This window comes from Spea bombifrons, chromosome 1 (genome assembly GCF_027358695.1).
Source record: "Spea bombifrons isolate aSpeBom1 chromosome 1, aSpeBom1.2.pri, whole genome shotgun sequence".
Lineage (NCBI taxonomy): Eukaryota > Metazoa > Chordata > Amphibia > Anura > Pelobatidae > Spea > Spea bombifrons.
In genome coordinates, this window is record NC_071087.1 from 111,866,175 (window position 1) to 111,888,699 (window position 22,525).

The 22,525-nt window shown below is 41.5% G+C and overlaps 1 protein-coding gene across 3 annotated transcripts in view; it reads right to left on the reverse strand.

Annotated features, from left to right (window-relative positions):
- Positions 1–10,766: 10,766 nt before the first annotated feature.
- Positions 10,767–22,525, reverse strand: part of NF2 (NF2, moesin-ezrin-radixin like (MERLIN) tumor suppressor) — a 30,265-nt gene continuing 18,506 nt past the window's right edge. For all 3 annotated transcript variants that reach the window (XM_053468562.1, XM_053468560.1, XM_053468561.1), the window contains one exon: positions 10,767–11,405. Coding sequence is in view for 2 of the 3 variants with exons in the window: in XM_053468560.1 (XP_053324535.1) it covers positions 11,355–11,405 (51 nt within the window). In the remaining variant the exon portion in view is untranslated. The remainder of the gene's footprint in view (positions 11,406–22,525) is intronic.

The window sequence follows — 22,525 nt, forward strand, 5'->3', positions numbered from 1 at the left end:
TAAACCAATATTGGCACTTATTACTAGGCTGGTCCGAGATCTGGGGCTTGAACTCAAATCCCCATCAATAGTATAAATGTTATCAAACACAACATACACACAGTTGTCCTGCGCATGTGCGTAACATAAATGTTGTTTGCTTTGCTGCCTGATAGAAATCTGAGTTTTGAATTCCTTTTCCTAATAAACTGAAGACTTCAGCCCCATGACTCTTTTTAAAAAGTATTGACTGATATGTATATATATATTTAGCAAGAGTAACGCAGAGAGGCTGATTAATAGATAGAAGAATATTTATTTGGGACACATCTGTGCTAAAGCAGGCAAGGGGCGCTTTAGGCAAATGGGTGCATAGGCAGCTGCTTAATATACTTATATAGTAGGATCACCTCTGCCAACGAAGGAGTTCCAGGGGATGCCTACTGATGGATTTTTTACATTCATCTCTTGTACTGTAGATAGGCTCCCCAAAACCGTGTCACTTAGGACCCCTATAATCTAAGAGCGGCCCTATTCTCGGGGTGAAATCTGGCTAGACAGCATAAAAGGAGATAGAGTCCTTAACTGGAGTTCCAGACAATGGTTAAGACCCCTGGGGGGATCTAATGAGATATCAGAAGAGGAGGTGAAGGGAGGGAGAACATGAAGAATCAGGGATTTGAGGTGAAGAAAAATTAGAAATTGAGTAATATGTTAAAGAATCAGAGGCCCTTGGCAGCACAGTCGGGGAAAGCATAGTAAATAGAAACATATGGAGGAGATGAAACTGGGAAGCAATGAAACGGAGATAAATGTAAGGAGATAAATTTAAAAGCATTATTGAGAGGGAGGAGCTCCAGATACGATCAAGATGGTTACCCCAAGCTGGAAATATCCATCTGGATCTAATACTCCGAACCAAGATACTCCCCCTCCATATGGACATAGATGCACTCATTATATAAGCAATTGCCATCTGCAGAGCATTGCACTGTGTGCTTAATCTCGTTATGTTTACACGGGATGGTTGATGAGATTGAAATAACACTCAGACAAATAACACATTCTCACCTGTTGCAAACCCGTAAGATGTTTATTCTGCTGCATCATAACTGTGCTGAAAGGGCTCTCTAGAAAGCCGGTACGCCCGTAGTCCTAAAGGGGTGTATTAAAGAATTCAGGATTTAGCAGGTAAGGCAAGCGTTCTTATCCGCAATGCATTAACCATGCATTATCTATGTACAAATGTTAGCATCTCCTGAAACAAGGGCAGCTGTGACAGATCACATGCAAGCAAAATCAACAACACTACATTGCACAAGACAGGATGCCAATATTGGGCGATATTATTCTCTTTCTGCGCCACAACCTGTAAACACACCGGTGTGGCTGTATTCAGCAATAAAAAAAAGGTATTTATTCACTGGAGCAGATGGATTTAATGTTTACACTCAACAACTCTTTGCCGTTTGGTAAACATACCACCTTCAGGTAGGCTGATGACATATGTACTGCGATGCAGCAGGTGGGATGTATAAACACATGGAAAGAAAATAGTTAGTTATGCATCCCATAGATTGTAGGGCAGCACTTTACATGCACCTGTCAGCAACCGGTAAAACCTATGTGGACTGGGAAACATGGCCGATGTGGTTGCCTTACTAAGAGGATAAAGTTCTTCTTAGTGGCTTAAGTGTTGGGTCAAGGTGGTACAGCTGTGACGGCAGTAAATGGTTGAGGCGGCCCTGTTCTCATATCCCATATCGTTTTGGACTGTCCCCATACAGTATGAAGGGACTACTTTCGGGATGTGGTCTCATTGACATGGGTAGGCAGCCGCTAGTCCCGCACACAGGAAAACACAATGGTTGGAGGGGAAGTGGGCAGGGAGTGGGGCGTGCCACAATGCTACATTATGTCCTTATAAGGACATAGAAAATATGACAGCTCAAAAAAGTCTTGTGTTATTTAGCAACTTTTGTATGAGCATAATAATCTACCGGCATGTGTGTGTGTGTAAAATATATGAAGTCCACTTCGAGTGTATGATATAGGAGCAGCCATCATGACCTCCTGTTCTTAGGATCTCCCATTAAAGCGCAATTGTCTCCTTCATTAATCAAAATCACCCATAGTTTGTGATTTTTTTTCACAATATGTGTACTTCTTTGGGGTTATCATATTTAAAAGTTAACCCAACAGCAAACCTACAATGCAATTAATTTGATCCTGTTCTCACCCCCCCCCTATAAAGGCTTTCAACTGGAATATTTCCCATTGTATAAACATAAGGTGGGGTTTTAATATCAATATATTGCTTATTTTAATCTATATAGTGAGATACTGAAAGTTTAGAATATGGAAAAATGACTTACTCTCTCAAAGGTAGAAGTTTTTAGTCAAAGTCGATACATTTTATTGGGCCAAGAATTTTATTGGGCTTTTTGAGACCCCAGGGGTCTCTTCTTCAGATGCAATTCCAAGTTAGCTAAAGACATTTAGGCTAATTACGGCAAAATCAATACTTCTAGTGATCTTCTTGCAGATTTTGTACCAGTGGTAGAAGGAGAAGCTAATAGGACACCAGGATGAAATGCAATAGATAATGCTACACAGTTCTCAGCTTCCATTAGGTAAAATAGTCCTTTAATTAAAACATAGCTTCAAAACAATTACACTGATTTTAAAAAACCCAAATAGCTTGTTAAAAATGAATCTCATTGAAAAGTTGTGATGTGACAGTTCCCATTTTTAGTAAATGAATTTGCTCATTATTTTATTCTGATTTTAGTGACCCACATACTTTGGTTTTAATATACAGTTTACTTTCCCCGAAGCTACCTGCATCATTAATCATTCTGTTTATCATCCACCCCCCCTGAAATATTTGTGATTCCCCAACATAGTCATTCCTAGACAAACTATTTGGCGGTGTACTTCTCCCTGGCTACTTCCCGGCCTAGATCTGTCCTTCACCCTTACTTTCCTCACCTCTAATCATTTTAATGTGCCATGTCTTTCGACGGCTCTTGTTGAGTGTCTTCCACCCAATTAACCCTGCTCATCAGGTTAGAAAGGTGTGGTGACAAATTCAGTGCCACCAATAAATAAAATAAAAAATGTCCCAGCCGCACCACTGTCTTTGTTTTCTTAACGACTTAGCAATGAATTCCCAGCACATCTGTCAAAGTGTCAGACGCGGCTGAGAAAACTGCCACTATTCACCTTATTGAATCCCTGTGAAGGAAAAAAAGGATGGACACATTTGCCCTGATCCATCGTTCCCATCGCTCTGCTCGGATCATGGCTAATGAGGAACGATGGCGCTGAAGAAAATCCCTCTGTCATCCTAAAATACCCAATCTCAGGGACTTTTGCCGCAGAGTCCCTTTGTTGTAAACATCCGTTTGACGACTGCATAGATATCTGGCAACTTCTAATATGGTAAACCTATACAAGGAGTAAAGGTAGGCCTCCCTCTGGTACCAGATCCCAAAGGGCCACACGAGGAACCCTATCACACATTATCAGACCCACCATTTCCTTCATGGATTTTGGGGCAAAGGGAGTGGGGCCACACAATCTACGCAACCCTGCAGCATTGAGCTCTAGGCTACCCAGTACAGATACTGGGTAGTTTGAAGCTCATTAACCAGTGTTTAGGCTAAAGTGGCCCAGATCATGCTCAGAATAAAAGGGCTCGTAATAAGGTTTAACAATATATATTATTATCTTTTATTTATATAGTGGCAACAATTTACGCAATGTTTCCTACAATATATTCACATATTCATACATATATTCAAGGGGTGACTGACTAAGACAAACCCACACATAAGGTAAAGAGGCTCCCTGCTGTGGGGCAGAATGGCTACCCCACCCCCGGATATGCCGGCCTAGGTCACAATACATGGCTGCATGTGCTGTAGCTCATGTCAGCCCAACAGTTGAGGTTCCATTGAGAAAAATGGAAACGGTGAAATGAAAATTGATGAACATAAGACTAGTAGATAAGTGGTTGTGGTAAGTGGCTTGTAGCTGTGGTCTTTTTGGCTACATGCGTAGAGGAACGTTGCAGATGGTATATTGCATCGCCGAATGGTGGCCCCATTGTGTTAGTGGTGCTCGCTCTATTCCAAGCTTCTGGATATCATGTCTCCTTCATGGTGTCTCACAATCCCCCAGAACAGCTATCTACTTAACATTCTTACCAGGAAAGTGATGGAGTGGCAGATTTTTTGTGTGTGGTAATTACAGAATGTTCGATCAACCAGGCTTCCTCTGGGCCCATGTGATCCCAGAACTCCATTTCTGTTTGAATATTTATCAGCCTAAATTGATTTTGAGCCACGCTTTCGCTACTTTGTGCAGGTGAAAAATCAGATTTACAATGTGCTAACTTCAGTCGCTCACCCCAATCCTTCTCAAACAAAACCCCTAGTTTGAAAATACAGTATGCCTATTTGATCAAATTTAAAAACCCAAGTGGTTACCAATTTGGCAATTAACTGGTTAGTCAAAAAGAAAAAAAGAAAACAATAAGGATTCTGGTATATATATAACACTAGAGGTTTGAAAGCCGTGCTGACAGAAGCATTTCCAATCTGCAGCTTTTGGTGTCAATACATCAATCAGAAATGCCATCAGGTGTACGGGAGCGAGGATTATACAGCAGGAGCTTATATAAAAAGAATATGGATAAATACATTTTCTCTGTACTCTCATTGCAAACAGATCATCTGTTAGATCTAACATATATGCTTTATTGGCAGTTACAGAGAGCTGCATGTGAATGCTGGCAGAACAACCATTGTATGATATATTGGACTGAAAAGTGAAATTAAAATAGATCTTCAGGGAGAACAAGAGGCATGTGAGAATTAGCCACAGAACAACAATGCAGCTTTTGATGAATGCCCACCTTTCCATTCTCACCTGAAAAATCATTGCATTGCGGGTGCAGCTTTAAACATACCACATCTTCTTCGGAAATGTACCTTGACTATTCAAGGAAAATAGGCATACCTGGGAACTCTCCAGGTTTGACCTGGAGTCTCTGGGTGACTTTTCTCTTTCTCTGGGCAAGGGAGCAGTGTTTGGACATGACTACTCCCCTCTACTCTCAGCTCCACATATGGCTAGCCCTGCTTCTCGTGAAGCCAACAGAGGGAGAGCTCCGGGTAGCCCACACTGGCAATTTCCCATGTATAAAAATGGGTATAGACATATTGGTCCAAGAGCAGAAGCAGTCTTTATTTGAAGTCGACACCTTTTATTGAACCATCCTAGAAAAATATTTAGAGTCTCATAATATGTCAGGACCCCAGGGGTCTCTTCCTCTGTTTCCGAAAAAGATACCTCTGATTTCCCAAAAAGCTTTACTATTCAATATAACTGTTCAAGAAACATTATTTATTTTTTTAAAACCCAAGTGGTTACCAATATTAAAAAAATGGGTTAAGATAAAAGACTTTTTATTCATTTCCCCTTTGAAGTATCATGCATTTGATCACTGCATCTAGATGCTACAATTTTAAGTCTATGGTTTATTGGGTTATATTACCGCATACAGAAATGCAACATAGTATCACTGATTTTCTGAACATGTTTGAAGATCATTAAGAATTCAGCCGTGGAAGCACACTCCGACAACACAGGAAAATCTATTTGTGAAAAACAAAGAGGTGAGGAGATTTTAAATTCTACCCAAGACACACAAGAGAATTGTTCCAGAACGTAAATTAGATTAAATAAGGGCTATTTATATGGTGATGAGAAGACCCAGTACCTACAAATTAAGGATTACGGGAGAATGGGCAATACCGCTTCTCTCCTTCAAAGCTCCCTCATGCACTCTGTTCTGCTGTAACTACATGTTCAGCCTGCAGATTAAATAAGGGACAAATGTCCCCATGAGGGCATTGCTAATGTTAACTCCTTAAATACTTAACAAATACAGAAGAACATTTTATTTAAAGTGTTATGATTCCTCCCTAAAAATTTAAATAAATGTTATTAGTTAGGAGCCAAGCAGCAACACCTTTTTGATTTCTGCTAATTATGATGTTGCTGTAGAAATTAATATATAAGAGTAATAATTAAACACAGCCTGGGATCAATGAAATAAACCTTAAATATCTTGTTATTCTGCTATTTTCTTCTGTAAATACGGCGTATGATGTAGAAACTCCACGTCATTTCAAACTCTTCCTGGATTATTGAGGCCCTACGTAATTCATCGAGAACTCTTTGGGGAATTCTCTTCACATGAGACAAATTATACTCCCATGGTGACTTTAGTGAATAACATGATTATCATATACCAGGTCCTTTCAAAATTTAGTAAATAAATGTATTTTATACGGAATTTCAAAACTAGACCTCAAAGGTCTGACAGAAATAACAGTTCTTAATCGGACCTCAATTTGTTCAAGCAGAGATTTCAATTATGATCTGTACTGTAAGAAAAATGTTCAAGATGAGGTTTGAGTATTATCACCTATATAAAACATTAAATGATACAGCTCAGGTCTGAGTGGCCCCTGGCTTTGGTATCCTCTGAGGAAAGATATCTTTCATTTAATTTTATTACATCTACAGATTTCTACCTACAGTTGTGTGAAAAAGAAAGTACACCCTCTTTGAATTATATGGTTTTACGTATCATGACATTATAACAATCATCTGTGCCCCTACATCATGCTATGCCCCCCCAATTGAAACGCTGGGGTTTTTTTTCAGATTGACGCGGAAGAGAGAGAGAGACAGCAAGACAGACGACTCGCGCTTCCACTGCAAGACTTCTCCAAGGTAAGTGAACTACAAAGGGAGGAGAGGGTCGAAAGGGGGAGAGGGGGTAGAGTGTGAGAAAAGGAGGGAGAGATAGTGAGAAAAGGGAGGGAGAGGGGGTAGAAAGGAGGGTAGTAAGAATATTGAAATAGATAAAGAGTGAGAATGAGTCAGAGAATTAATGAATAAAGGTGTGGATGCATTGTGTGAATGAGTGAGAGAATGAATAAATAAATCCTTGTATGAATTGTGTGAATGAGTGAGAGAATTAATTAATGTGTATATGAATTGTGTGAATGAGTGAGAGAATGAATTAATGTGTGTATGATTTGTGTGAATGAGTGAGAGTATGAATTACTGTGTGGATGAATTGTCTGAATGATTGGGAGTATGAATTAATATGTTGATGAATTGTGTGAATGAAAGAGAGAATTAATGAATTTGCAAGAATGCATTAATTAATGTGTGTAAATGATTTGAGTGAGAGAATAAATGATTGTGTGAATGAAAGTGTGAATTGGTGAGTGACTATAAAAGTATTTGTCTGTATCATAGATGTATAATTGATTTGAGGAAAGGCAAAGATGGCACAAGCAGGGTGTTTAAGCCTTGGGGACCAAGATGGCACGGGCAGGATGTTTATTTGACAAAGATGGCACAGGACATGCTGTTTGGGGACAAAGTTGACTCATGCTGGGCTGCTTGGGGACAAAGATGGCACGTCATATGTGTGTAATTTGGGTGCTGGTCAGGTTCTATGTTGGCAATGTGGACGCCAAGGCTGGGGTGTGAGTTTTTTTTAATCTATACCTTTAATGCTGAGCTTTTATGTGAATTCCAATTGATCTATACATACAAAGCTGAGTTTTTGTGTTATTCTGTTGATGGTATGTTTCCATACATTATTCATGTATACCTGCAAATACAGGGTTTGTATGACTTATTCAATTGATCTATACATGCATGTGCTGTTTATTTGATCAATACCCTCAGTACATGGGATTTCGAGTTGATCTATACCTGCAATGCTGGGTTTCCATACATTATTATTGTATACCTGCAAATACAGGATTTGTATGTCTGATTCTGTTTATTTGATCTATACCTTCAGTGCTGAGTTCACATGTGAATTTCAATTGATCTATACATGCAAAGCTGGGTTTGTGTGTTAATCTGTACCTGCTATGTTATGTTTCCATACACTATTCATGTATACCTGCAAATACAGGGGTTTTATGTATTATTCAGTTGATCTATACATGCAGTGCTGTTTACATATGTTGTTTATTTGATCTATACCTGAACTACAGGGAGTAAGTAAAAGAGAGGTGGTGCATCCTCAAAAGGAAGGTGGGGTAGCGCAAGGTCTCCATGCCCAAGAGGGTTAATGGCGGCCACACAAAATATTGACACTTTGGGCCCAATGTGGACATTTTCACTTAGGGTGTACTCACTTTTGTTGCCAAGGTTTAGACATTAATGGCTGTGTGTTGAGTTATTTTGAGGGGACAGCAAATGTACACTCTTATACAGGCTGTACACTAACTACTTTACATTGTAGCAGAGTGTCATTTCTTCAGAGTGTCATGAAAAGATATAATAAAATATTTACAAAAATGTGAGATACTGTATGTATATGTAGCGTTTTATAATTGCCCCCCTACTTTGGTCCCTGTCCCCCCCATAAATATGAAACCTGGAGACACCACTGCCTGCCAGAGCATTCAATTGTGTTGAGGTCTGGACTTTGACTGGGCCATTGCAACACCTTGATTATTTTCTTTTTCAGCCATTCTGTTGTAGATATGCTGGTGTGTTTGGGATCATTGTCCTGCTGCATGACCCAATTTCGGCCAAGCTTTAGCTGTCAGAGAGATGGCCTTACATATGACTCTGGAATAATTTGGTATACAGAGGTGTTTATGGTTGATTCAATGACTGCAAGGCTCTCAGGTCCTGTGGCTGCAAAATAAGCCCAAATCATCACCCCTCCACCACTGTGACAGTTGGTATGGGGTGTTTGTGCTGATATGATGTGTTTGGTTTTCGCCAAATGTGGCACTGTGTATTATGGCCAAACATCTCCACTTTGGTCTTGTCTGTCCAAGGACATCGTTCCAGAAGTTACAAGTTACTTTTTCTAGGTTCAGCAGTGTCTGCTTTCACACAGCTGTAACCTAGATCAATAGGGAGGATCTTAACCAGATGCCTTCTACAGATTTTAAGTAAGAGTGTATGTCATTTTCACATATTGCCCTGCAGTGTATGATGCATAACTGGTTCCCTCTATGAGCTTATACATTCCCAACATTGCAGGGCAGCCCTTTGCCTGTGCTGGCCAGCAATAAGTGAAAATGATGTGTCCTGGAAAACATGGATAATGTGTTATCTATAGCTGATTACATTGTGATAGATGTACATCAATTTCTTAAGTAAAAAAAATAGAGAATCAGTTACTTAAAAAGTTAAATATTTCTTTAAAGTGCTCATTGCAGTAAAACAAATGACAGTTCTATTTTTTATAGGTGAAGCAAAATCTTGTATTGTGCTAGAAATCATGCTTGTAAATATATAGGAGAAAAAATGATGAAACGATTCTAAATGGTCAGTTATTGGTAACAACTTTCTTTGTAGTGTCACTAGGACCGGATTGCCCCCAATGCATTATTTAAAAAAACAGCCACACAAAAGTTTGGGAAATAAAAGTGTATGGATGGTAGCCTGGCCAATACTTCCAAATATATGACCCCAATTCTCATTAAAAAGCTAGAACATTCCATTTATAGATCACGCTCTAGTCAAAACTCTGCAAAACTGGGTTATTTGTAATGAGGGACAACACCACACCCATGGTCATCTACAAAAGATGGCTGCTCCAGCTTAGCTTATTAGTCTGGGTTTATGCATAGCTCAAAAGAAAGGCTTTTTAACCAAAATAGCTTATATCCAGATAAATCTAAAAAACAGCAATTTGTGCCAAAACATGGACTGTGAGCTTTTTAAATTCTACAGTCCACTAAAGTATCTTACACACACACATGTATTCATAATAATAAAAAGCATTTGCAGTCGAGTCCCCATACCAGGTTATTAGCTTCAGGAATGGCTGACCCTATTGTGTTTCCCTTGCAAGAATTTGGACACTCTTGCACAATATATATTTTACCGATTGTGAGGTCTTGAAGTATGCATTATGCTACTCAGCCATCCCTTTAGGGTTGGCTCTTCACAACACATTGAGAAGCTTGTGAGGTTGAAACTACAACTTTCCTGCAAAGTTGCACTGAATAATTCCTAGGTTTCCACATCTCGCAAATTTCATGTTCCTGAAACATTAATCTTTAAAACGTGCAGAATTCAGTCCAGTAAAATATAGCAAGGTATTGATATTGTAGCTCTCTGGTTCATGAAATGTTATTTAAAAAGGGAGATTTTGGTATTGTGTTCAAAAATAATCAATTATTCAGATCCTGCAGGTCTCTACTTCACAAAGAGGGCATTTTTGGCATTCAAATCCTGTCTTTTGAGCCAGGTCTTTGCTTAGAAATATACAGTACGTCCAGATCTCGGATTCAGATATACTGGCAAATTACTAAGGTGCAAATCCTTATGCATGTCTAGGTATTTACAAACTTCACATCAATTTCCTTCATCTGCGGAGCTTTCCCTACATTTCGGTGTCTTGCAGGATTTTTCTTTCTCTCCTCCACAAACAGCAGGAGTTTCTTCATCTTCAAAAAATTCACATTAAAACCAGTCGACACTCCCCCCCCCCAATATGCAGAGCATTTCACAAAATTTGATATTTCTATTTACAATATTTCGGATAACCCTGGAATCTAAATAACAAAACAACGCAATTAAGATGATTTTTTTTTTATTAAAGCAAGTCATAATATTGAAACCACTCTTCCACACATACAAAACACACGTTCTGCAACCTTAAGCCTAATGAGGACAGAGGGTGTATATAAAATATACATATAAAAATACTGCAATTTTATTTTTAAAATCCATCAGCACAAACTGAATTAGGTCATGGCAGCATCGCCTCTTCAAACAACTGCCTCCTCCCTCCTCATGAAGTGCCCTCCTGTCGTGTGATATCACAGATGTAGAAGTTAGTGATTGAGGTTGGTAGATGAGCAGCAGGACCAGGAGGAGATGAGCTAGACCACACACAAGCTAGAACAGGCTTATGTGTCCTGCGGCCCTCAACAGTTAACCAGAATACCACAAATGGCTTTCCTTGGGTCAAAGTGAATGCTTTGTTGCAAAGTGGGGAAGGTTCTATTGTGTATAACCCACTTCAAAAAGTAAAAAGTAGAAGTGACAAACAATGACACTTTTAAGATGTTTGAATGACCTTGCAAATGCAGTGCTTTAAAATTGAATGGTTTAAAATGCAGCAAGGAGACAACACAGGTGCAAATTATCATATGGAAATGCAGTTGGGATAAATTGAAGGATGTCCCTCGTCACAGTTATGATGATGTATCGCGGTGTTGCATTAAGTCAATGAGGCTAGTCCAGGGTAAGTATGTCCTTGGGCAAACTGCGGTTGTCTGGATCACGCTGGTGATGTCTTACAATTCTTCAAAGAAAGCCACCCTGCACTGTGTGCTCTGCAGTGTAAGCTGTAAAAGAGAAATGAAGAAAGGATAAAGCAAATATATTGATTGTAGATGTAAAATAGCACTGCAAATGACATCTGCTCTTAAAAAGGGACACACACCATAGTTAAATGAAAGACGGATTCTAGCAGAATCTCACTGTCATCCTCTGTGCTGTCACTTAGCAACTTGTATAGGCATTGGCATAATGCCAACCCATTTTCCACTGCTTTGTACTTAAAATAAGAGCTTCTGAAGGCTCTAATCACAGAATGGTCAGTAAGGGAGGTGGGTCAATCATAAGCATCGGACTGGCCAAGTGGGGAGGGAAAGAAAAAAAAAAAAAGTGGTTTGAGCTCTAGAGGAATTCTCTTTCGGAAACAACATTTTTGCCTGCAATTTACAGCCCTATAAATAAATTATAAAATCACACATTTCCCCATAAAAGCAGAGGCACTTAAAATGTCTTAATGCATGTTGTGCTTACATCACTGTATGCGACTCACATAGGACACTCTGGCTGCTGCCCGAAAACCATGAAGCGTAAGCTCCCCAGCAGTCAGAAATCTGCTGGAAGCCCGGCTTATGGAGGTTGTAGAAGCGGTTCTTTTTAAGGGCTGAAAAGCTGAGTGGCCTTTCATTTCACAAAGATTTATTAGGCTAATTCTAGCACTTTTTCATACTGTTTGTTAACATAATTCCTAAAATATGGTGAGATCATATTAAACAGTCTAGTTATTTTTCAACAAGTAATGTTGCAATATCAACAAAACAGGGTAGGGGTGAGCAGACACAGGTGAGCAGTCTAATTTTAGATGTTTTAGAAACTGGAAAAAGAGAAAAAACAAACATATAAACAAGGCTAACAATGCATATTGTTAGTTCCCTTTGAGGTCTTTTCACCAATTGCCAAATATTGATGTGATTTAGAACACCCTTTGCCTTCAAAACATAATCAATTCTTCGAGGTACCCCAAACAGGTGCTAATTTATCGGACGTAGGAACAACTATTCATAAAAACACAGGAAGTGCAGAAAATGGCAGAAGCTGCTCTGGACTTGCAAGGAACCACCACCACTACGGACAAGGAAGTGATCTCAACGTCAAGTCTGTCTGGGATTACATAAACGAGAGGAACAACTGAGGCTGCCTGAATCCACAGAAGAACCGAGGTTAGCTCTCCAAGATGTTTGGAGCAACCTGCCTGCCGAGTTCCTGAGAAAACTGTGTGCGAGTGTACCTAGCAGAGATAATTCGGTTTTGAAGGCAAGGGGCGGTCACAACAAATGTTGGTTTGATTGAGATTTCTCTTCTGAGTAACATGTCTACTTTTCATAGCCTTCTTACTTTACGGCATTTTTTTTTCCGCGCATGCCTAAAACGTTTTCACAGTGCTGTAAGGTTGACGATTATTTTACGCTAATGGGACTGAAATTTTGACAACTGACAACAATAGTTAGAGGTAGTTGAGCTCATCGCAGACGCACTTTGTAGGAGTCGATGTTGAAAAAGCCGATAGAACTACAAAGGTTTCTTTGAAAATTGTTTTTTTTGTCTAAGAGCATAGGTCCAAGTGCATCTACCAGAGGCAAAGATTTCGGAAGAAAAGGAGCAAAAATACAATTCCTATTTGAAGTAGTTACTTTCATCTAAACATCCCTTTGCGTTAACAATGCTAGGAATGCCCTAGCCCAGGGTGCATAAAGAAGTTAAGAGGTGCCAGTTGAACAGTGACTCTGAATTGGGTCAGCTCTCTGTTGTATGCTCATGGGGCCTTACATTTTTTTATAGTGGACAAATTACTAATAAATGCACCTGCCATGATTCATAAACATTAACTTGCCAAGCGGGTCACATCAGGCAGCTATGCACCACCAACTGCGGCTGAACAAGGGGCATAGGAGACTTTATAATGTTTAGGTAAAATTAAGCAAATCAAGTTAGCCAGACATCCAATCCCAATGAATTCTAAATGCATATAAAAATATGTTAGCACAGTGTGATTCAAGTGACAGGTAAAATGTGTGTTTATAATATTATATATACACATACATAGACTTCTTATAACACTAAGTGAAAAAGAAAGTTTATTTACTCCTTACTACAACTTATGACCAACAGCTCTTTCATTTTGTCAAATCATTAAGAATACAGAACCACAAAAAAAAATAAAAAAAACAAAACTATCTTGCCCACAAACGTAAAGAATATAGATTACCTGATAAGACTTCAAGAATAGAAATTAACCACACTCCCCTTAACAGATATATCACATCCTTGCATTCAGTTACCATTAAGTCTTTAAGACACACAAGTCAGATATAAGCAGCAATTAACCTCTTTTTGATCATTTGATCATTTCCACACAAGACTGCCCAATGCATGCTCCAAACATCCCACTGCTAAATGCATACTGTGAATACTTCATGAAGTAAGAATAAAAAACAAGTTTGACATATGAATTGCTCATCCACAGAAATTCAAAAAACCTTTATTAAATATGTTAAGAACTGCCTTAACGGAGCATCACAATAGGGCTAAAACAACAGTTTTCATTAACGATTAGTTGGTCTGGGTACAGCACGCACTATTGTTTTAAAGTTAAACTGCATGTCCCTCTCTCCCAGCCTTCGGTCTGATCTGGTCCCCAGTCTCTCTCATCATTAACTCTCCTATTCCGCTCATTAACTCCCTACCATTATTGGGTCCGATATGCCCCCCAGTCTCTCTGTCTCTTATTCCATCTCACCCCCCCCATCAAACCCCTCCCATCCTCCGGTCTGCAAACACCCTTCGGTTTGATCTGGTCCCCAGTTCCCATCATTATTTCCCTGGTCCCCTAATTAAATTATTTTAAATAGATTTAAAAAAATGGCAGATTTTTTTTATCTAATTAATTGAGGAAAAAAAAACTGATTCGCCAACTGATCGATTATGAAAATAATCGTTGTGATGTAGCGCTACATCACAATACAACATAGCTGTATATGAAAAGCTCGGGATCAAAAAAAACCACTAATACTTCAAGTGAAATGCAGCTTTGGTAAGACTTAATGAAGGGGATAACAGAACTTCTCGATTGAAATTTATAAATTAATATATGCAGCAGCTCCCTGATGATTTGAGGTGATGTTACAATGCAGCAAACAATACAGCGCACTCAGAGATCTCCCAAACTGACAACTGACTTACGCTGTGGGATTGCGGTCACGCCACAGATCATTAATCATAGAGAAAACGTAAACAGACAGAAGGGGCAATTCATCAATGTAGCGAGGGTGGACAGTGGCAAAGTTGAGGCCAGATTACAATGACAAGTGTACGCAGTGCTTGCAGGCCTGCTCAACATAAAGCGACAAGGGCCATATTACTCCAGGGAGACCAGTGGTGGGCCACAAAGGGATTTTATTTTGTATTTTTACTGGGAAGGGTATGAGGTATTTGGGAACCTTCTACATTTTTGTTTTCAACCGTTTGTTTTTTTCCCACTCATAACTAGTGAACCTCCCTTAGGGTCTTTGTGGAGCTCAGCGACCTCTCTTGCAACTAGAAGGCACTCCTAATGTCACAGTGACATTTCCAGAGACTCTATATTTTCTCATTTTACATTTATCTTTTTTTATGTACTAGAGAGGTAGGAACTCTTCTCACTCTGATCTATTTATGTGCTGATTACACAGTGATTAGGAAGCATGGCTTCTGCAGACTTGTTTTCCTGATCACAATAGGTATGATCTGCAGTGGTGGTGAGGGGGGGTTCATGCTTGCATTCCTGGGAACCCTGGTGCAGTGCTACCTCCCCAGGTCAGTTTCCACTTTCTCTACACAGGCAAGTGATGCTTAGCCTTGTCCACTCCATTGCCTACTCTCTTGGGCTAGCCCTATCTACACATATAGCTAGCACTTCCCCTGAAGAAGCCACTCCCCAGAATAGGGCCACCTCCCGGGAGCCTACCGTGGCCAGTTTCAAGGAACTACCGGGGTCGCAGGGGTCGCGACTGCGACCGGGCCCCGGTGGCAGGGGGGCCCAAGCCAAGGGGCCGCCCGAAATCGGGCCCCGGCGGCAAGGGGGCCCAAGCCAAGGGGCCGCCCGAAATCGGGCCACGGCGGCAAGGGGGCCCAAGCCAAGGGGCCGCCCTAAATCGGGCCACGGCGGCAGGGGGGCCCAAGCCAAGGGGCCGCCCGAAATATTTTTTCCGGGGTTTTTTTTTTGTTTTTTTTTAAATAAGGCAAGCCGGGCCACGGAGCTGGCGACGGCCGCCTAGTCATTGATGCAGCGTGAGGGGCGAAAGCTCCGCCCCCTCACGCTCAGAGTCAGGCCCGGACTGGCCATCGGGCACACCGGGCATTTGCCCGGTGGGCCGGGCAGCCCAGGGCCGGATTCACGCAGGGGCTGATGGAGCTGAAGCTCCAGCCCCCTACCTTAAAATAGGCCCAGTCAGGACCGGACTGACCGGGCCTATGCGGCCTCTACAAGTTAGGGCAAAAGGGGCACTTGCCCCTTAACCCTGCAGCAGCTGCGACTGGGCCGCCACTCTAGGGGGCCCGGGCAACCCCCACGATTAATTCCGCGGGGGGCCGCTACTTACTGGCAGACGCGCGCGAGCCGAGGACGCAGGAATCCAACAGTCACGTGACGTACGTGACGTACGTCACATGACCCTGCTGCGCATCTGCTTCCCACTGTGCACTGAACAGGTTGGTCTGCGAGCGCCGAGCGGCACATACTTTTTACGTCTTCGGTTGTTCAGGTAAGGGGAGGCTGCATGAAGGAGTATTTGAGATTGAGTGAGAGAATTAATGAATATCTGTGAAGGAGTGAGTGAATGAATGTTTGTGAATGAGTATATGTAAATGAGTATCTGAATGAGGGAATTAATGAGTATCAATGTATGAATATCTGAATGATTGAATGGATTATCTGTAAATTAGTGAGTAAATATTTGTGAATTAATATGTATGTGTGTGTGTGTGTGTGTGTGTGTGTGTGTGAGAGAGATAACATGGATGTGTAAGGGGGGGGCAAAGATACCACAGTCAGGCTGTTTTGGTGGAAAGATGCCGCAGGAGGGCTGTTTTGGGGCCAAAGATGCCACAGGAGGGCTGTTATGGTGGCAAAGATGCCACAGGTGGGCTGTTATGGGGCCAAAGATGCCACAGGAGGACTGTTATGGTGGCAAAGATGCCACAGGCGGGCTGTTATGGGGCCAAAGATGCCACAGGCGGGCTGTTATGGGGCCAAAGATGCCACAGGCGGGCTGTTATAGGGCCAAAGATGCCACAGGCGGCCTGTTATGGGGCCAAAGATGCCACAGGAGGGCTGTTATGGTGGCAAAGATGCCACAGGAGGGTTGTTATGGTGGCAAAGATGCCACAGGCGGGCTGTTATGGGGCCAAAGATGCCACAGGCGGGCTGTTATAGGGCCAAAGATGCCACAGGCGGCCTGTTATGGGGCCAAAGATGCCACAGGAGGGCTGTTATGGTGGCAAAGATGCCACAGGAGGGTTGTTATGGTGGCAAAGATGCCACAGGCGGGCTGTTATGGGGCCAAAGATGCCACAGGCGGGCTGTTATGGGGCCAAAGATGCCACAGGCGGGCTGTTATGGGGCCAAAGATGCCACAGGCGGGCTGTTATGGGGCCAAAGATGCCACAGGAGGGCTGTTATGGTGGCAAAGATGCCACAGGAGGGCTGTTATGGTGGCAAAGATGCCACAGGCGGGCTGTTATGGGGCCAAAGATGCCACAGGCAGGCTGTTATGGGGCCAAAGATGCCACAGGAGGGCTGTTATGGTGGCAAAGATGCCACAGGAGGGCTGTTATGGTGGCAAAGATGCCACAGGTGGGCTGTTATGGGGCCAAAGATGCCACAGGCGGGCTGTTATGGGGCCAAAGATGCCTCAGGCGGGCTGTTATGGGGCCAAAGATGCCACAGGCGGGCTGTTTTGGTGGCAAAGATGCCACAGGCGGGCTGTTTTGGTGGCAAAGATGCCACAGGCGGGCTGTTTTGGTGGAAAGATTATGTATTCAAAGAAAAAGGGGCGCATGTACAAAAGGGGCCCTATGTACATGCGTCCCTTTTTCTTTGATTATGCCCTTTGTACATGCGCCCCTTTTTCTTTGATTTTTTTTTTACAGATATGATTCAATATGTAAATTGAATTTGTTGAATTTGTTGAAAAATCATGTTTTTTTTGGGGGGTGGGGGGGGCCCTTAACAGATTCTCGCACCCGGGCCCTGAGGGGTCTAGTTACGCCCCTGAAGGAAAGTCTATTTGGCTGACAATAGGAAACTAAGGGCTGAGTACTTCACCAACCGCAACCCCATAATTATGCTTTCTTTCACACCCCCTACTGCTTTGCCTACCTGGCTGAAAAAGTTAAGCATATTCTCCGTGAGTGAAATATACTCATTTTTTATATGTCATTACTGAACTAGTACCCATCCAGCCAATGTAGTATTTGCAATCGGCATTCCAATACCTCCCAATTGTTCCATGGCGTTAAGGTCAGGGTTCCGTGCAGGCCAAACTTTGCAGTAGGCGCTATGTATTCTGGTAAAGTTTGGTGGAGGAGGGATAATGGTTCGAGGCGGTTTGTCAAGTGAAGGGTAAAGTTAATGCTACAGCATACAAAGACACTTGAAACAATGATATCCTTCCAACTTTGTGGCACCGGTTTATGGGGAGGCCCTTTCCTGTCCCACCATGACCTCAGTGCTCTACCAATCAGAATGCATTGTGCCTACTGTAGAGTATTCCTGGCATCCACCAACCCCAGATAGCAAAGTGTGATTCAGCACTGCACAGAACACACACAGGGAACTTACAGTGCATCGCAACACGATTGTGGTCTGACAAAAGATTCAATGAGCCGACATGAAAACCCCCTTGATTTAATTATCCTAATTAATTCCATCTCATTCAACTCTTTACACGGTATTATGTTGCCATTGGCGAAATAGACTCCCTACAGCACAATAATATATTTTACACTTTAATATTTGTGTTCTAAAAGGAGCAAATAACCATTGAGTTAAACAAGGTGAATTTTTTTTTTTTCTGCGGGGGAAAAACCTGTTGTAACTGAGACAGCGCCGGGGACCCTGATGGTTATTACAGGCAGGCTGAAAACTCTGTTAAGTTTCCGCTCTGCTGCACACTGAAATACCAGCAGGGAAAGGAGGGAGGGGGGATTCCCTAGGGGCGCCTCCGGCTGCCCCCATTCTCTCCGCCGACCAGCTTGGCTCTCGCATCCAATTAAAAGTGATGTGGGATGGATGGCTTCCCCTGGAAAATGGAACACCTCGTGTGTGAAGGGTGGGGTACGAGGCGAGACAGAGCTGCGATAAAGAGGGATACCCTGCGATTACAAGTCGGCAATGTCAGCGTTAACCTTGGAAATGCACAATATCTGTGAATAAGGGATCCACTGGGCCCTCTATTTAATTGCTCTAGAAGAAGTATATACCGAGTTAAGAGAGAAAGAGTAGGGGATCCATGGGGATTAAATATCCATATCTCATGAAGCACGAAATCACAATTACAAAACTTAATAATTTACTAGGAGTCTCATTATATTTTATTTGCACTGTTAGTTACTGCGGCGGGGGGGCACAGAGTAATGGCAGCGATTGGATAGGTGGGGGGACAACAGTATCAGTTACTGGAAAGCAAAGCATTTATTGAAGAGGGAACGGGGAGACGGCACACGGCAGTATCAGGGAATACAGGAGCACAAAGTATCGGCGGCTAGGAAAGCAATATGTCAGTAACTGGTATGGGGCAGCATCAGTGGCTGAAGACAGACACAAGCTGTACCTAGATGTGGTTTTAATGCGGGGGGCACAGTATGAGGAGAAATGAGACAATGATTGAGATGGTTACAAAGGTGAGAGTGATGTGAAACAATATGAGCAACTGAAGAAATGGGTGAGGAGCGCATTGCAGTAATGATACTGGAAGAGTATGAAGCAGCATCAATCATCGGGGGGTGAACAATGTCGGCATGACAAGGGGAGGACCCAAATCAGACTGCGTCAGGATGACAGAAGAAAGAGCCAAACAGAACCGCGTCACTAAGTGAGATAATACCTTATAAAACAGTAACAGAATGATAGAAGGCAAAAGTATGGGAGGAGGGGACATACATATGCAGTATGTAGTTCATCTAAACCATTTCTTAAGTGTTAACTCCAATTTAAGAAACCATTATTGACTAGTATCTAGTATCTTAAGCAAATAAAACCTAAACAGATGTGGCATTTTATTATCAGCCTCTGAAGATTTACTCACCTAAAAACAGAAACGTAAGACATTTTTTATTAGTTACTATGGCAACTGCCCATCAGTGCCTGCTTGAGTGCCACAAAACAATTAAACCTTTTTAATGGTGCTTTTACCTACAAAAGGTGCTACGTTCAACATAGTAGGGAGAATAGCACTTTCTAAAATTTCTCAAATCCAGGGATTAGCAATGGGGCAATTGGCCCACAACCCTTTGCTGCAGTGTAATTTACGGGCATTTCAGCGCTGCACGGTACTTGCTGTGCTGAGTGTTGTGGGGTCCCAGACAGGAACCCCCGTACGTGGTGCTTGGGGACCCTCCACTACAGCAGGGGTATTGTGAGTACACAAGCAGACTTCATTATGGGTATCAGCGAGTCAGCTTCATGCTTCCCGTCACGCGGCAGGATCAGCCAGCAAGACCACCATTTTGTGGTCACATACAGTCAGAGTAGAAGCTGTGTGGCTCTCTGCTTGGAAGGAAAAGGCAAGAATCTGGCTTACTGTCAAAATCCCATAGCTCAGAGCTTGAATATGAGTTTGTATTTGTGTGGAGATATCGCTATCAATGCAAGTAGTTGTCCCTATTCTACATATGTATGTGTGTATGCATGCATGTTTGTGCATTATGCTTTTGTGTGTCCATGTATATCAGTGTCACACTACAAGCAGTGTTCATGTGAAACATTAAGGCATGTCCATACTGCCTTATCTAATAGGTACATGGTTAGGTATGCACACAGTTAGCTGGATAACTTTCATACAGTTTTGTTTGAACAAAGACTAGCTTTGCATGATTTTATATAAGTGTGTGCAAATTCTTTTTCCACAATGCAATTTTTGGTTTGTCTAGAACCGGCAAGGATCTCTGATGGCACACATTGTGATAAGCAATGCAAGTCTACGGAGCCTCACTTGCTGATCATAGTGTGATCAGTGAAAGGGAGATCAGAAGAGCGAGAGAAACAAAAAGTATATTTTTAATGAAATATAAATAAAAATGAGAAATAAAAAAAACAACAAAGTGAGCTCTGTGATGTAATTGTGACATCACTGACATACATAAGATATACGAGAGATCTCTAAAGGAATCTCTATCCATATGGCACTGCAACAAATATGTATGAGGGGTCTGTAATCCGGGGATGTTTTTATACATACTAGCACTCACAAATATTTTTTGCATGTTTCTATGGTTACAAATTAAAGCCTTGTTTATTTCTTTATTTTAAAAGGGATGTTTTATTTGTGTGGGTACAAACACATAATTATGGCACTAAAAAGCCTTGGTAAGGAGAGGTTAATTTCAGGGCAGAACGATGTAAGTCAGGCTTATTATTTCATACCATGTTGAAGTTCCAAAGAAACTTTACATATAGGGAATGGTGGTTTTTGACATCGGCCGTGAGAATCACTTTTACAACGCAGCAAATGGACAAATTAGTGTAATGCTGCAGGGAGGGCTTAGGATTTAGGAAGCAGTGACAGTGCTATAAAGAGAGCTTACAGAGAAGAAGATATAGAGAGGTATGTCAGCTGAAGGAAGAGATAAAGAACATTTACAGCGCCATGGGGAAGGTTTAGAAAGTCAGATGCAGGAACGGTTTAAAACCGACATGGTATTCATACCGCAGAGATGGTATAAAACTGAAGAGAGGTGCAGGCTGAAAGAAAAGTGAAAAGAAACTCATTTAAAAAAGGGGATAGTGGTGAGGGATAAATCAAAAAATTCAAATGGCGGCATAACAAGATGTATCTTAATCTTCTTTCTGGCTGGAGATATGAAGAGGTTTTAAAGAAACCTACCCAAGGATCACTCTTTGTGCTTTTAAGACAAAGATAGACAGCGAGCAAAAACAAAGAACATGTGTATGTTCCCTCATAAATCAATCTTAAATGGAAAAATGTCAATGGAATATAATTTACTGCCAAAAAGATAAATAAAAGCTTTTCAGTTCCTGAGGGTGAGAAATAAAATCTCTAATTTGCAAACCTCTTTTGGGTCTAGAAATGGCTGCAAAGATGCACTAAAGCTGAAAAACAGCATTTTTCTGATAATTAGCAATCTTCCTAACTAGCGAAAAAAATAGTGTAGTGGGTTTTTACAGACTGATTCAGAAAGTTTTTATTCCAGAGGAATGGCCAGCATATCAAACATAAAACACAAAAGTCGAAGAAGCACAGATGTCACTGCCATGTACAAGTAGTTCTACGCAACTCATAAGACACGTCATAACCCTCCTCGCACAGTTTTATTTCTACATGCATACACTATGGCCTTTACATTAAAGTATTCTAAATCAGTCTGTCTTTAAACATGCTGACGACTTTCTCTCTACTGCAAATAAAAATCGAATAAGGGACTCTGGCTTTCTGATTTGCAATATGCAATATGTTCCTAGCCCGTCCTTGTTATTTTGTATCTTAGAAGACCGAAAGGACTTATTGGATTTAGCGGAATAATGCCTTAGGCATGCATGACTTTACTGTAATCAATGCAGTTTTATGAATGCAAATATATATTTCCCGACGAGAGATCTGCTATGTAAGTTGTAGACCCCAAGGATGACAGGACCATTATGAACTACCAGCTAAAATACAACATCTAAAAACAAGAGGTATGCTGTTGGACTCACCTTAGTGTAAGCCTTGAGGGTTCTTAAGATTTACTCAATAGGTGTAAGGATAAAATAAAAATAGATATCGTTATGTGATTAATGGGGAGAACCTTTACGAGAAAGTAGAGGTTCATAAGGAGTAACATCCAAGTGCAGTCCCAGGGGGACATTCAAGAAGTGGAGGCGATGACAGCTTTGCTGTCAGAGGCACTACTGCTCTGTTTGCAAAAGGTGACTGAT